The sequence below is a fragment of the Colletes latitarsis genome, chromosome 14, assembly GCF_051014445.1.
Source record: "Colletes latitarsis isolate SP2378_abdomen chromosome 14, iyColLati1, whole genome shotgun sequence".
NCBI lineage: Eukaryota > Metazoa > Arthropoda > Insecta > Hymenoptera > Colletidae > Colletes > Colletes latitarsis.
In genome coordinates, this window is record NC_135147.1 from 24,383,768 (window position 1) to 24,394,986 (window position 11,219).

General features: G+C 43.1%; 2 protein-coding genes across 3 annotated transcripts in view; both read left to right on the forward strand.

Annotated features, from left to right (window-relative positions):
• LOC143349998 (uncharacterized) overlaps positions 1 to 4,203 on the forward strand; it is an 8,846-nt gene extending 4,643 nt beyond the window's left edge. The window contains exons 5-7 of the mRNA XM_076781730.1: positions 347 to 1,036; positions 2,353 to 2,582; positions 2,992 to 4,203. Coding sequence (XP_076637845.1) covers positions 347 to 1,036; positions 2,353 to 2,582; positions 2,992 to 3,319 — 1,248 coding nt within the window. The 3' untranslated portion in view covers positions 3,320 to 4,203. The remainder of the gene's footprint in view (positions 1 to 346; positions 1,037 to 2,352; positions 2,583 to 2,991) is intronic.
• A 3,716-nt stretch (positions 4,204 to 7,919) lies between these two features.
• Positions 7,920 to 11,193, forward strand: Hlh3b (Helix loop helix protein 3B). Of its 2 annotated transcripts, XM_076782612.1 has the most exons (4): positions 7,920 to 8,163; positions 8,970 to 9,197; positions 9,603 to 9,814; positions 9,964 to 11,193. In XM_076782612.1, exons 1-4 carry the CDS (start codon positions 8,161 to 8,163, stop codon positions 10,688 to 10,690), a joined length of 1,170 nt encoding a protein of 389 aa, XP_076638727.1. In that variant the 5' UTR covers positions 7,920 to 8,160; the 3' UTR covers positions 10,691 to 11,193. The 2 variants fall into 2 exon arrangements, with proteins under 2 accessions (XP_076638727.1, XP_076638726.1); XM_076782611.1 differs by lacking the exon at positions 7,920 to 8,163 and having other exon boundaries at positions 8,829 to 9,197.
• Positions 11,194 to 11,219: the final 26 nt, after the last annotated feature.

The window sequence follows — 11,219 nt, forward strand, 5'->3', positions numbered from 1 at the left end:
TTTTAATTGTTGGATGATTCATTCTGCGCGTGTTCTATCGCTCTCGTCGAATTCCATTCATTTACTTTATCAAATTATGTGTGCTTAGGCTTCGATTCGAGATAAAGATAGTCGATTCGTGGAACCGAAACGCTACATTCCCCGGTTACATGAAATTCAGATACCGCGATACTTCATTGATCGGTTCGACAGAGATTCGATTGTTACACCGAATGTTTTTATTTTGCAATTATTTTGACAATGTCTCGGCGACGATGGGCCGACAATAACGTCTTATCGTCGCGGTCATATATCTTCGTCCGCGACGGGGATCAAATTGTCACGAAACGTTGTACATTGTGCGCAGAACGAGAGTCCCAGCAACGAGCCTGAGAAGATGAAGAGGGTCCAGCAAGGGGTGGAGTTCCACCACAAGGACCACGCTCATCTTCAAAACAGCTCGAAATACGCTACGAACTCGATGGCGCACCCCTACAGCAGTCACGAATTGGACGCGAAAGCGATGCGCGCCATTCTCACCGAGCTGTTCGCCAAAACACTCGACACGAAGAAGAAACAGAAGGAGAATCCCCATCATCATTACGAGGGCACGTTTGTAGAGATGGCGAACATCGAGAAGCCGCCGCAATATTCGCCGAACCTTTCCAAGGAGATGGAAAACAAGCGCGCGGAACGCGAAGGACCGAAACTTCCGAAGAGGCAAAGCGAAGAAGGCAAATTTAAATTCGAGCAGCAAAGCGTACAGAATCGTACGAAATCAACAAGCGAGGGTTCCGCGGAGGTGTTGCAGGAAATTATGGATAAGATTAATTCGCTGGGTAACCGTGGCCAGAAGATACTGAAGAAGTTAATGGTGGAAATCGAGAAGAAGGGCACCGAGGGCGAAGCGTTGCGACGAGTCGTGGACGAAACGATGAACGACCAGAAGCTCTCCGACACGGAGAAGCAGAGAAGACGAAGGGACTTGGTGTTGTCTTCGTCCCTTCGCGAGGAACTGACGGAAGAGGACGAGGCTGGGGACGCCGCCATCGAAGAGGTGAAGTAAAACCAATATTTCTTCGAGTTCGCCTCGTGGTAATTGTCTCGGTTTGTTTGGAAGTCCAAACGTTTAACGTCGACATCATTGTGCAGTATATTCTTTAATTACCCCCCCGGTTGAAATCTGAATCATCGGAGTGGAAAATTTTCTTCGTATTACTCGTAACGATAGATTTGATGCGATAAAGTAAGAAATCAGCTGCACGCGCCATTTAAAACACGATATGTGGTAGCGAAGTTGAGTGCCTCGTTGTCGGTGAGATGTTCGACCGTTGATTTCGTTTTAGATTGAATTAGTTTGCTCGAGTTGTTGTTGGGGTTTCAGCGTGTCGAGTATTTACATTCTGTCAATATCTCGGCGTCAAACACGCCGTTTGATAAGAGACCAATTTAGCGGATCGCAATCAACCCTTTATCGTGCAGATAGACGTCCCCGCATTACTTATATTGTCCTCATTAAAGGTAATCGTATAATTGTACATCGCCTATCTATCGTTTACACGCGTGTAATTCCAGTACTCTTATCGGAATATTTCCGAGACAATGCCAATATTTGCCCGCGAATCTTCACCCGAATCCCGAGAAAGATGTACCGCAAATTTGGCAATCATCTCGAATAAACAATCCAGCAATCGGGAAAACACTCGAGGAACATTATTTGGGACGGTGTTTCTCAAACTTCATTTTTCCATCGACGAATTATATTAGTTTCTTAGTTACGTTTCAAACTATTTAGCCCATTTTTCCAGTGTGATTTCTAGTTTTAGAAACATACTATACTGTAGATTTAATCAAACGTTTCTCAAAGTATTTTATTCATATTAAAAATATTCGTTAAAAGGGGTTTTGGTCGTTGATAGACAACACATAAAAAATGAACCGGGAAACCAGAAAGACCTTGGTAAAAGAGTAATGATTTATTTTGGCCTTAAGTTCGTATCTCAACAATCAAACGCTATAAAAAGCTTAAATATTTGGAATAGCTGAAATATTTCTTATCTGTAGTGTTTGGAGACGGAAAAGAATGGCGTTTAAATCTTCTTTTAATTGGTTCCATTAAAGTTTACCACTTCCCAGTTAATTTCTAAGTAGCAGTATCGTTGAATGTAACTTTCGCCAATGTTTGGAACACTTTTATTAATATTATTTGATACTTAAAACGAGTTCGTCGTCTTGCATTCCGTTTCTGTTAAAAGCAATCAAGGCTGGTACATATTATCGAATTCTTTTCACGTAACAAAGATTGATTAATACTAGTAAACGACAGAAATTAATAATTTTTGTTTTACTGTACAATTTCTGCACATAAATCAGGATATGTTGAACCCAGATGGTATCGCCGAGGATAGGGGCACCGTGAACGAGACGACCCTAAACGACAGAAGCAACTCCGAGTTCTGGAGCTCGTTCAGCAGCTCCGAGGAACGGTTACTGAACTGCAAGGGTTTGATTCTAAATTTGCCATTGACGCCCCATCGAAGCTGCACCCCGAGACACGAGAAGGAACATGACACAGCTTCGTTCGCCAATAAGGTCACGTACAGGTATGCGGATGCTCGAAAATGTCTATCGACTCTCGAAGAGATTAGATAACTCTTTAACACTTACGAGATAATAATCTGCGAATATGTAACGATCTCAATCGACTATTTCAATCAGTTTTGGAGCCATTATCTACACAAAGTATAACAATTATTCGGTATTGCCTATCTCCATCGCCTTTTCGTCGAATATTCAAATGAGTTTTCAGTCGAGGTTGCTACTTATACAAAATTAAAGTACGAATTCACCCTATCTCGTCATTATTTCTTTATCGAATCTTTCGACGAGCTATCAGTTGGAGCTATTATCTACTCGAAGTCAGACAACAGCTAGACACGAAAAGAATGCTGACGAATATAATTTATTAACTAGTCTTGAGAATGGATCGTTGACGAATACAATCTGTTGCAGGGTGCCCACGAACGGATACTACTTCTTCGTCTTCAGCTCCGAGAACGAGATACAACCGAACTTCCTGCGGGTACGTTTCGAGCTCCTGAAGACCGTCTACAATATTTCGAACCCGGTCCATTCGTGTAAAAACAGTACCACGGAGTGCTCGTTGCCGTTCAAAATTTTTAGCAACGAGAGGACTGTGTTAGAGTTGCCATTGAGCGGGAACGATTCGCAGTGGAACGAGGAGTACGTGGTGGTCTCAACGTGCGAGCCCAGGACCGCTATTTACGTGATCTGCATCATGCTCGTTCCTTTATTCATCCTTGCGTTCGCTTTTCACTGACACAGGCGTTGGATCGGCGCATCGAGTGGACAGTATCCTAATCGAGCCACGAATACACGCTGATAATGCTCACTTGTAAATATTAGACTTAAGTCGACCGAACCGTAAAGACAAGTCGCAATGGCGACAGTACAACAGTATTCTCTTTCCTTTTCCCCGGCACTTCCAATCGGCAGCTGCGATTCGGTGGTAAATTTCGTGATAGTTCGATTAAAGAATAGTCATAGTCCGTAGTCTACGATAATCGGAGGCAACGTTTGGAAGAAAGCGAGTATGTATCTCTCTTGGGGTGTTTTGTATTGAAATTTTTAGATACTAGTGTGTCGTTAAGATAACGATGTTTGCACGGTATAAAACTGAAACGTAAACTGCAATCAACGCAGTTTATTACCGAGAAACGCTCGACAATATTAGACTTTTGTACATAGTACTTAGCACGCTTTATAGACTTTACCATTTGTGATGCACGAATAGATTAGTTACCGTACGAGATTTGTATCTTGTTATACAGGTTAATAATAACTGAAATATTTTTATTTTCTCACCGACGACGATTCACAGCCGATGACATAACGTTTTATCATTTCTCGGTTGTTGTTATTTTTTTACCGCTTAAATAAGTCGCATCTAGGAACCGATCGATCAACGTCCACCACTGGACACACGGATTATTCCAACTTCGCAATTATTCTCTGACACTAAACAAATCTTCGTCGTATGTTTTATTTATTGCAGTCTCGTTCTCTTTAATTTATTATCCTGTCGTTTTATCTTTGCCTACTCTTAAGCGCTTTAATTGCGACGCGCGCGTTACCGGCTACTCCGGGATTAAGTTTGTAAATCAGAGGTTGTAAAGACGATTTATATTTTCAATAAAAAATATTTCTAAACAACGAAGGGGCAATCGAATAATTGTGGTACACGACGATCTTGCACAACCGTCGTTCAGGTATTAATTAGATTTCATCTTCTATCCGCACTCTCAGTTTTTCTGTTCGCGTCGATATATGTATTATAATTATTTCAGTTTTAATTTTATGTTCAAGGGCACGATTCCAGGGGATAACAGCGGCGTGAAAAAAGTGGCGTGACCGATACGATGGTAATTAAGCTTCCTGGGTAATCCTTTGCGTCTCTCAACATCTTAAAAATTAATCTCCGTCCTATCTGTTCCTCTAATCCGTTAGATTAATACTTCATGCCGGTGCAAGAGCCTCCCGACAACTTGACCCTGCGATTCCATGGCCGAGGGGGTGCGAGAGGACGGCTCTGGAGGGTTGCGAGGGCGGAGCATCCCTTATCAGCACAGAACACTCGTGCCTCGCGCAGCCTCCGTGGCTTCGACGACTTTTTGCAGCCAATTCACCGGCACCGTGTGTCGTTCTGGCTCGATATTCATCTTGGAATACTACCAAAGAACACCTTACCCGTCACCCTAAGAATTCTGTTTAAACTCCAAACAACTGCCCTCCAGTCTTCACCGTTTTCGTATCCTCCGGGGACGGAATAATATTTTTTCTAGGTAGTTCAACAGTCTTTGACAAGCATCGTGGCATTAACAGACAACGAATACGTATCTTCCTGAATATTTTTGTTGAGCCACCTGCTTTGACCCGATGCTGCGACCGGTTGCCTGATTTCAGGAGTCGCGTTCCGGGACTTGGACAATTGCTGGACGAGAACGACTGTCTGCCAAGAGTCGTGGAAAACAAACACTAATAACGGGATTAATATGGGGCGGCTGGTTGACGGCGATAACGAAAATTGATTTCACCCTCGTGCCCTTCGGGACACCCCCTCCAACCCCTGACGCGGTGCTCGTGGAGGCTCACCCTCCCCCCGGTATGGGGATCCCATTTGAACGCGTTAACGTTTCATGGGACACTGCGCAAAACCGGCGACACGCCTCTTTTCTATTGGCACAGCCTGTCGACGATAGTTCTTTTACGTGCTCGACCATATTCCACCACCGTTAAGCATTTACCTCGTTTATTGTAATATTCTTCGTGAACGAAATTTCTATAAGAACACCGTGGTTTGCTACCAAACGTTCGTTTATGCTACAAATATGTTTTTATTTTAAAATAAAGTATATTTTATAATGTTTATAATGTTTATAATGTTTATGCTTTTCTAAATACACTTAGAAGTGGGAGTAGCACTGTAACACACACGCTTTTTATTTCTTTTGCTGATTCATTCCACGGACATCCACATGCAGAGTAGAATCTTATTGTTATTCGATGAGTACGCGAGTAATACCTAATTCGTATTCCCTGGCACGCTCAAATTGAGCTGTATCTTGCTAGACCTGTGGGAAACCGCAACAAAACCAGCCACCACCCCACGCGACTTTCTGTTACGTTTTTAGGGTGGTTTTATCGATTCGGTGGGAATTTGACTCGTACGAATATTTCGAACGTCGATAAAATTACTCTGGCTAAGACTGTTCCTTAAAAAGATTGATTTCGAGGTTGCTTGGAAGCATATTGACGTATTTATTTGTATTTTGCCACGTTTGGTCTCGCGCAGAGGTATCACACACCATATGTGGTCGCAATAACGGATTAGCGAAGGTTGATAAAAAAAAGTCACCCCTCGAATGGCCACGTTACGAATAAGGCACGCGACTCCATTCAAGGGCGACGCACGTGTCATTTATACGCCTTTTATTTCCAGATTAAGGTGTCGATAAAGTCAAAAAGTGGCATTCTAATGGCGGTATTAAAAAATTGACGTAAGCAGGGCAAGAAGAATGATGAATTTTTTGGCAGTTCTGACGTAGAAAACTTTTATACAAAACAGTTTGGTCAAAAGTTACGAATTTTTAATTTATTTTAGCAAATAGAGTGTTTCATCTAATAATGTATCGATTCGAAAACTATTGAAATTATTGTCCTGGTCATCGACCACGAATAAGAAATAAAATTCTAATAAAGAACGCCACAGTAATTAGGAAATAATTTTTCGTTCACGAAAATCGTAATTCTGTATTCACAAATAATTCTTGGAATTCATTCGTTATACTAATTTTTAATAGATAATAAAATCTGCCCAATTCCGTAATCAGAAACCTGTATTATGGAAAAATGGCATCGTACGACGTTGTTAACGTCCTTTGTTTCGTCTTTTAGGTCGAAATGAGTAAGAAAGCGATTTCGACAAAGTCATTTTTCCATTATCTGCGCGTCATATGCTCGGAGGCTCGTGATTAAATCTGTCTCCACCTCCTTCCTGTTTCATCCCATTAACATCTGCCTCGAAGATGCTTCCTACACAATTAAAGAACAAACAACATCGACTCGTCGCCTTATCTAATCGCCCAGCGTTATCAAACTCGATGCGAACTAAGCTTCAATTTTTTCATTTCGAGCCATTCATATTCGTTTGAATACCATTGTACGAAAATCCGTGGTGTCGTTTAAATAAAACAGAGTTTAACAAAGCTATTCTATGAATTACGCCGCTGCAAAAATAATCGAAAACAGTGAGAAGCTGGAGTGAAAATATTAAGAGAATTTTATTTTCATTGACGCTATTTTAATTCCTGAATAGAGTTAGTAAAAATTATTATTTGTACAGTTAATAACGAGATCGGAGCTTAGTAGATTCTCGTTAGAAAAACCAACAAGGATGACTCACGTGTTTCCGAAGATACAGCTATGCGAAAGTACGGATTCTAAAGCTCTTGCACTTTATTAACACCTAGATCGTAAATCTCTCGTGAAATCGCTTTAATGAGTCTTATCGTATTTACGCCACTTACACAATGCACTGCAAGGATTTTGTAATGCAATAAAGATCCTTATATCCGCGTGGAAAGTTTGATCTAATGTGATTTGTATTTTTACAGATTTATTCCACGTATTATTAATTCAATCTACAAATATATTAGCTAAACGATTAATTCCGTTTTTGGTTCAAAGACTAGACGAATACAATATTTGTTAATGCTCCAAATTATTGTTTACTGTGATTATTGAACGTTTAAACGAAATTAGACTAGCTCCCACGCAGATTGGTCGGGTAATAGCGCTCGAATGAACACGATCGCAGATTTAATCATTTAATCGGGATCGTACGATGACACCCTTAGATTCGTCCCGCTGGAAAATCTGTAGCACCCTCCGAAGGTGTCACAATAAAACAGCCCGTGGCTGGTGGCCACTTGACAACGACTGGGGTTCGCTAAACTCTCACCCCTAATGTATATTAAACAAGGCCTCCCTTCTTTCTGCACTTCTCCCCGGTTGACTTTCTCGGGCACAGCTAATCAGAATCTAATTGTTTGGGAATGTCGATAAAAGAAAATTTGTTTAATATTTTATATTTTAAAGATTATTTTTTAAAGTTTTAAAGATTACTCGAATTGTTCTGTTCTTTGTGCGAGGTAAAGATAAGTCAAAGTGGCATTATTCGAGCTATTTCTCTTGTTTTTGAGATTGTATGTCTATCGAGAATCGATTTTTCTTTTTTTTTCACGATTATTGCCCGCGAATCAAGGGTCTAACAGCGACCTAAGGGTCTCCGGAGAGCGGAGGGATGCTGGATACGTATGGAACAGTATGGGACGGTCCACGGAGGAGCTCCACCCATGAGGCCTGCGCTCCGCCTTCGCAAAATTCATTTTCCCGGGGGTTGTACCGCACTTTCTATTAGTTAAATCGGCCCGTCTGGACTCGTCAGTCGGTTTAACATCAGCCACGATCGTAACCCCCGGGAAATCTGTCGTCGAAGTGTCCCCTTATCGCCAGTGACTCGTTTCGGAAAAGTTGGCCCTCGTAAACTGATAAAATTGTTGGTGCTACGGGCGTTTAAGTGAACGAAATCCTCCCTTTAATATGGTAAGAGTTTCGTCGCGTCGAAAGTGACATGCTCGTTGAGAAAGATTTAAAACGAAATGTGTGCGTACGAGTATTTTGACTCACGAGTGCAAGGAACGCGGTTTTGCTTCAAAAGAAACAAGATTTTCTGAAATAATAATAAGAGTATCGTTAACGCTTCGGGAACTTCCAAGCCCGTCGAAACGAAGGGTTGCAGATATTTTTCTCTTAAATCATTAAACGTTGCACTTCTCTGCCCAATGAGGGACATAAAAAAGAATCAAAAAAACTCCATGAGTACATATAAAGTGAATATAACTATGAACTAAGTTTCGTTGACGATAATCCGTTCCAACAGATAGTGTCGCTAATTTATACAAGAAAAGTTCGGGTATTTTTGGAGCAGAAACGTGAATCTGTGCCAGAGAGTCGCTTTGATTTCTAAATTTCGTGTCGATCGTGCTTCGAGGATTGTTCAGAATCGCAAGAAGTTTTTTTAAGGCACAATTCGAAATATTTGAAGCGAGACTCACGGACACTGGCGTAGAACCAGAGTGACTGGTGCGTACACGTATCTGAATGTCAGGGACAATAGCTCGGAGAGGGTGCGATACGAGCATCCTGTTGGCGCTATGTAGGCTAATTTCGTCCGTGATAATTTAACCAGATCTCCCGCGTCTTTTGTCATCGAACGTTTAATCGCGTCGACGATTGTGGAAAACGTTGGAAAACCGAGTCGACCGTCGTGGTTGTCCGCGTCGAAACGAATGATTCGCGTGTTTAGCACCACCGTGGACGCGTCCAGACGATTAATTAATAATTTTCAGTCGATGCTGACGTACAACGGGTGCTCCGGAGTGACGGTGGACACGGAGAACGGTTCGCCAGCGGAGTCGCTTTTGTCCGCCGAAGGGGAACTGGCGGAGGAAGTCGGTGATTCCCCGGGCACGCCGAGGGACACCGAAGAAGAGGCGACCCTCTCGGATGAATTTTACTCCCAGGACACGGACGACGACGAGGACCAAGGCAAGAAACGAAGGGATCGCGCCAACTCTGTGAGTCAAACTTTCCCATACAGCAGTAAATTATTCTCGTGCACTGCTCGAAATAAACATTCCATTCGATGAAATATATTACGTGCGATAGATTGACTTTTCACGGCAAATATCAAATTCATTATTACTTTCGTTAGTTTGAACCACGTAGTAGCTCGTCTACAGTAGACTTTCTAGGCCAATCGATTCAGATCATTTTAGAATAGTCAAATAATATAATATTTATAAGGTTGCTCCGTGTCTCGAGATCGTCAAACAAAAATAGACGCAGGTTGGTCAAGCCAGAAACAGATTTTACCTTCTCTGATCCAGAGTGGGGCATTTTCCGTTTAAATAAGACGAAATAAATTACAAAGTGTATCAAAGTACTGTGACGAAAGTTAATCTCGTATTCGTATTTCGTAGCTAGACGGCATTTCGTCCTCCAGCGGTGGCCACCTTGGCTCGCCCACGCCTCGAGTAGGAACCCTGGGCGTTCGAAAATTATTTACGAACAGCCGCGAACGTTGGAGGCAGCAGAACGTCAGCGGGGCCTTCGCCGAGCTCAGGAAATTGGTACCGACTCATCCACCGGACAAGAAGCTATCGAAGAACGAAATCCTGCGTCTGGCGATTCGGTAATTCGTTCTCTGAACGCCAAGGACCTCGAACCAGCTTTGAATAAAGTTTAAACCGATTAAACAACCATTTAAGTTCCATCCAAATGAGATCTGGAGGTCCCCTAAAAGTCTTTGTGCAACATCTACTGAAGTAGTGCCTTTTTCAGGTACATCCGGCTGCTGAGCAACGTCCTGGAATGGCAGAAGGCGCAAGATCGCAACGACGCGTCGCAACACGAGGTACGAATCAAATGCGAGCCAACGTTCAACGCGCAAAACTCCACCGTCTATGCCGCGAAACCGGCGATGACGTTTCTGAAGCAGGAGAAACAGATAAACGACAACCACGGCAACGTGTACAGGACAAGCTTCCCCGCGCAGAAGCAGCTGCAGCATCCGGTCCCGCACGTGGCGTGCGAGAAAAATGGCAACAATCTGCTGATGATCGCGCCCGCCGGCCACAATGTCGTCGGCACCGTGAACAAACGAAGCGTGACGCCATCGACGATCGCCGTGCAAAATAGTTTCCCACCCGGTGCACTGAGCAACGGAAGTCTGATACGTTCTCCGGTCGGTCCGCGACCTTCGACCTTCCCGAAGTCGCCGCAGATCAACGTGCAGTCCGTAACCAGCCCCAGCATCCTCAACAACTGTTCCACGAACCCTCCATTGACCAACAACGCGTCTACGGTCGCCGGGGGTGTGCCAACTTGCGGGCAGAAGAGGCTGAAGATCGAAAGGGAGGACGAGGAACAGTCGAGCCAGGGCAAAGACTGCAAAGCTTTGTCGTCGCACGCGCACAGTGTCCCTACAAGGAAGAGGGTGAAGGTCACGTTTATCAGAGACTCGAATTCGGGGTTTCGTAACGATTTTCGGAGCATGGACCGCAAGTAAAGGAGACGAACAGACATTTAAGTGCAGGGGTTTTCCAATGAGAGCTATAGAACTTTTTTGATCGAGCTGTATTCAATAATACAAATGGTGTTTGCTTAGAGATCGTAAATAGTTCGTGCACGTATGGCGGCTGTGAAAGTTCTATCGCTCTTATCGAAAGGTTCTATGCTTCTCTATGTCGGTCGAAAGTGTTTCGTAAAATCGACCTACGCGTTTGAAAGTAACAACGGGGCGAGGTGCCACTCGGACTTTGAAACGTTAATGGATTCTGTGCTCACGGTGACACGGATTCGTCGCAGGTTTTAATGGCCTCGCGTCGAGGTGCTTGGCGGCTGTGTGCAATAGCTGTACAGTTGTGTTAACAATTCTGAAGTATCTAACATTATTATCTAACTAAATTGTGTATATGTAGGTTTCGCGTATCAGTTTCTGAACGTGCAATAATAATAGTGAATGGGTTGCTAATGAATATCGAAACAATGCGGTGTACGCAGAGCGATTTAAATATCTTTTAATTCCTCCGGGTCGA

What these genes read in the sequence shown, in the direction of transcription:
- Hlh3b (XM_076782611.1), top strand. Translation starts at nt 8,910, where the DNA reads ATGATTCGCGTGTTTAGCACCACCGTGGACGCGTCCAGACGATTAATT. An exon ending in GAAGGGATCGCGCCAACTCT is followed by an intron (nt 9,198 to 9,602) that starts GTGAGTCAAACT and finishes CGTATTTCGTAG; the next exon opens with CTAGACGGCATTTCGTCCTC. An exon ending in ATCCTGCGTCTGGCGATTCG is followed by an intron (nt 9,815 to 9,963) that starts GTAATTCGTTCT and finishes TGCCTTTTTCAG; the next exon opens with GTACATCCGGCTGCTGAGCA.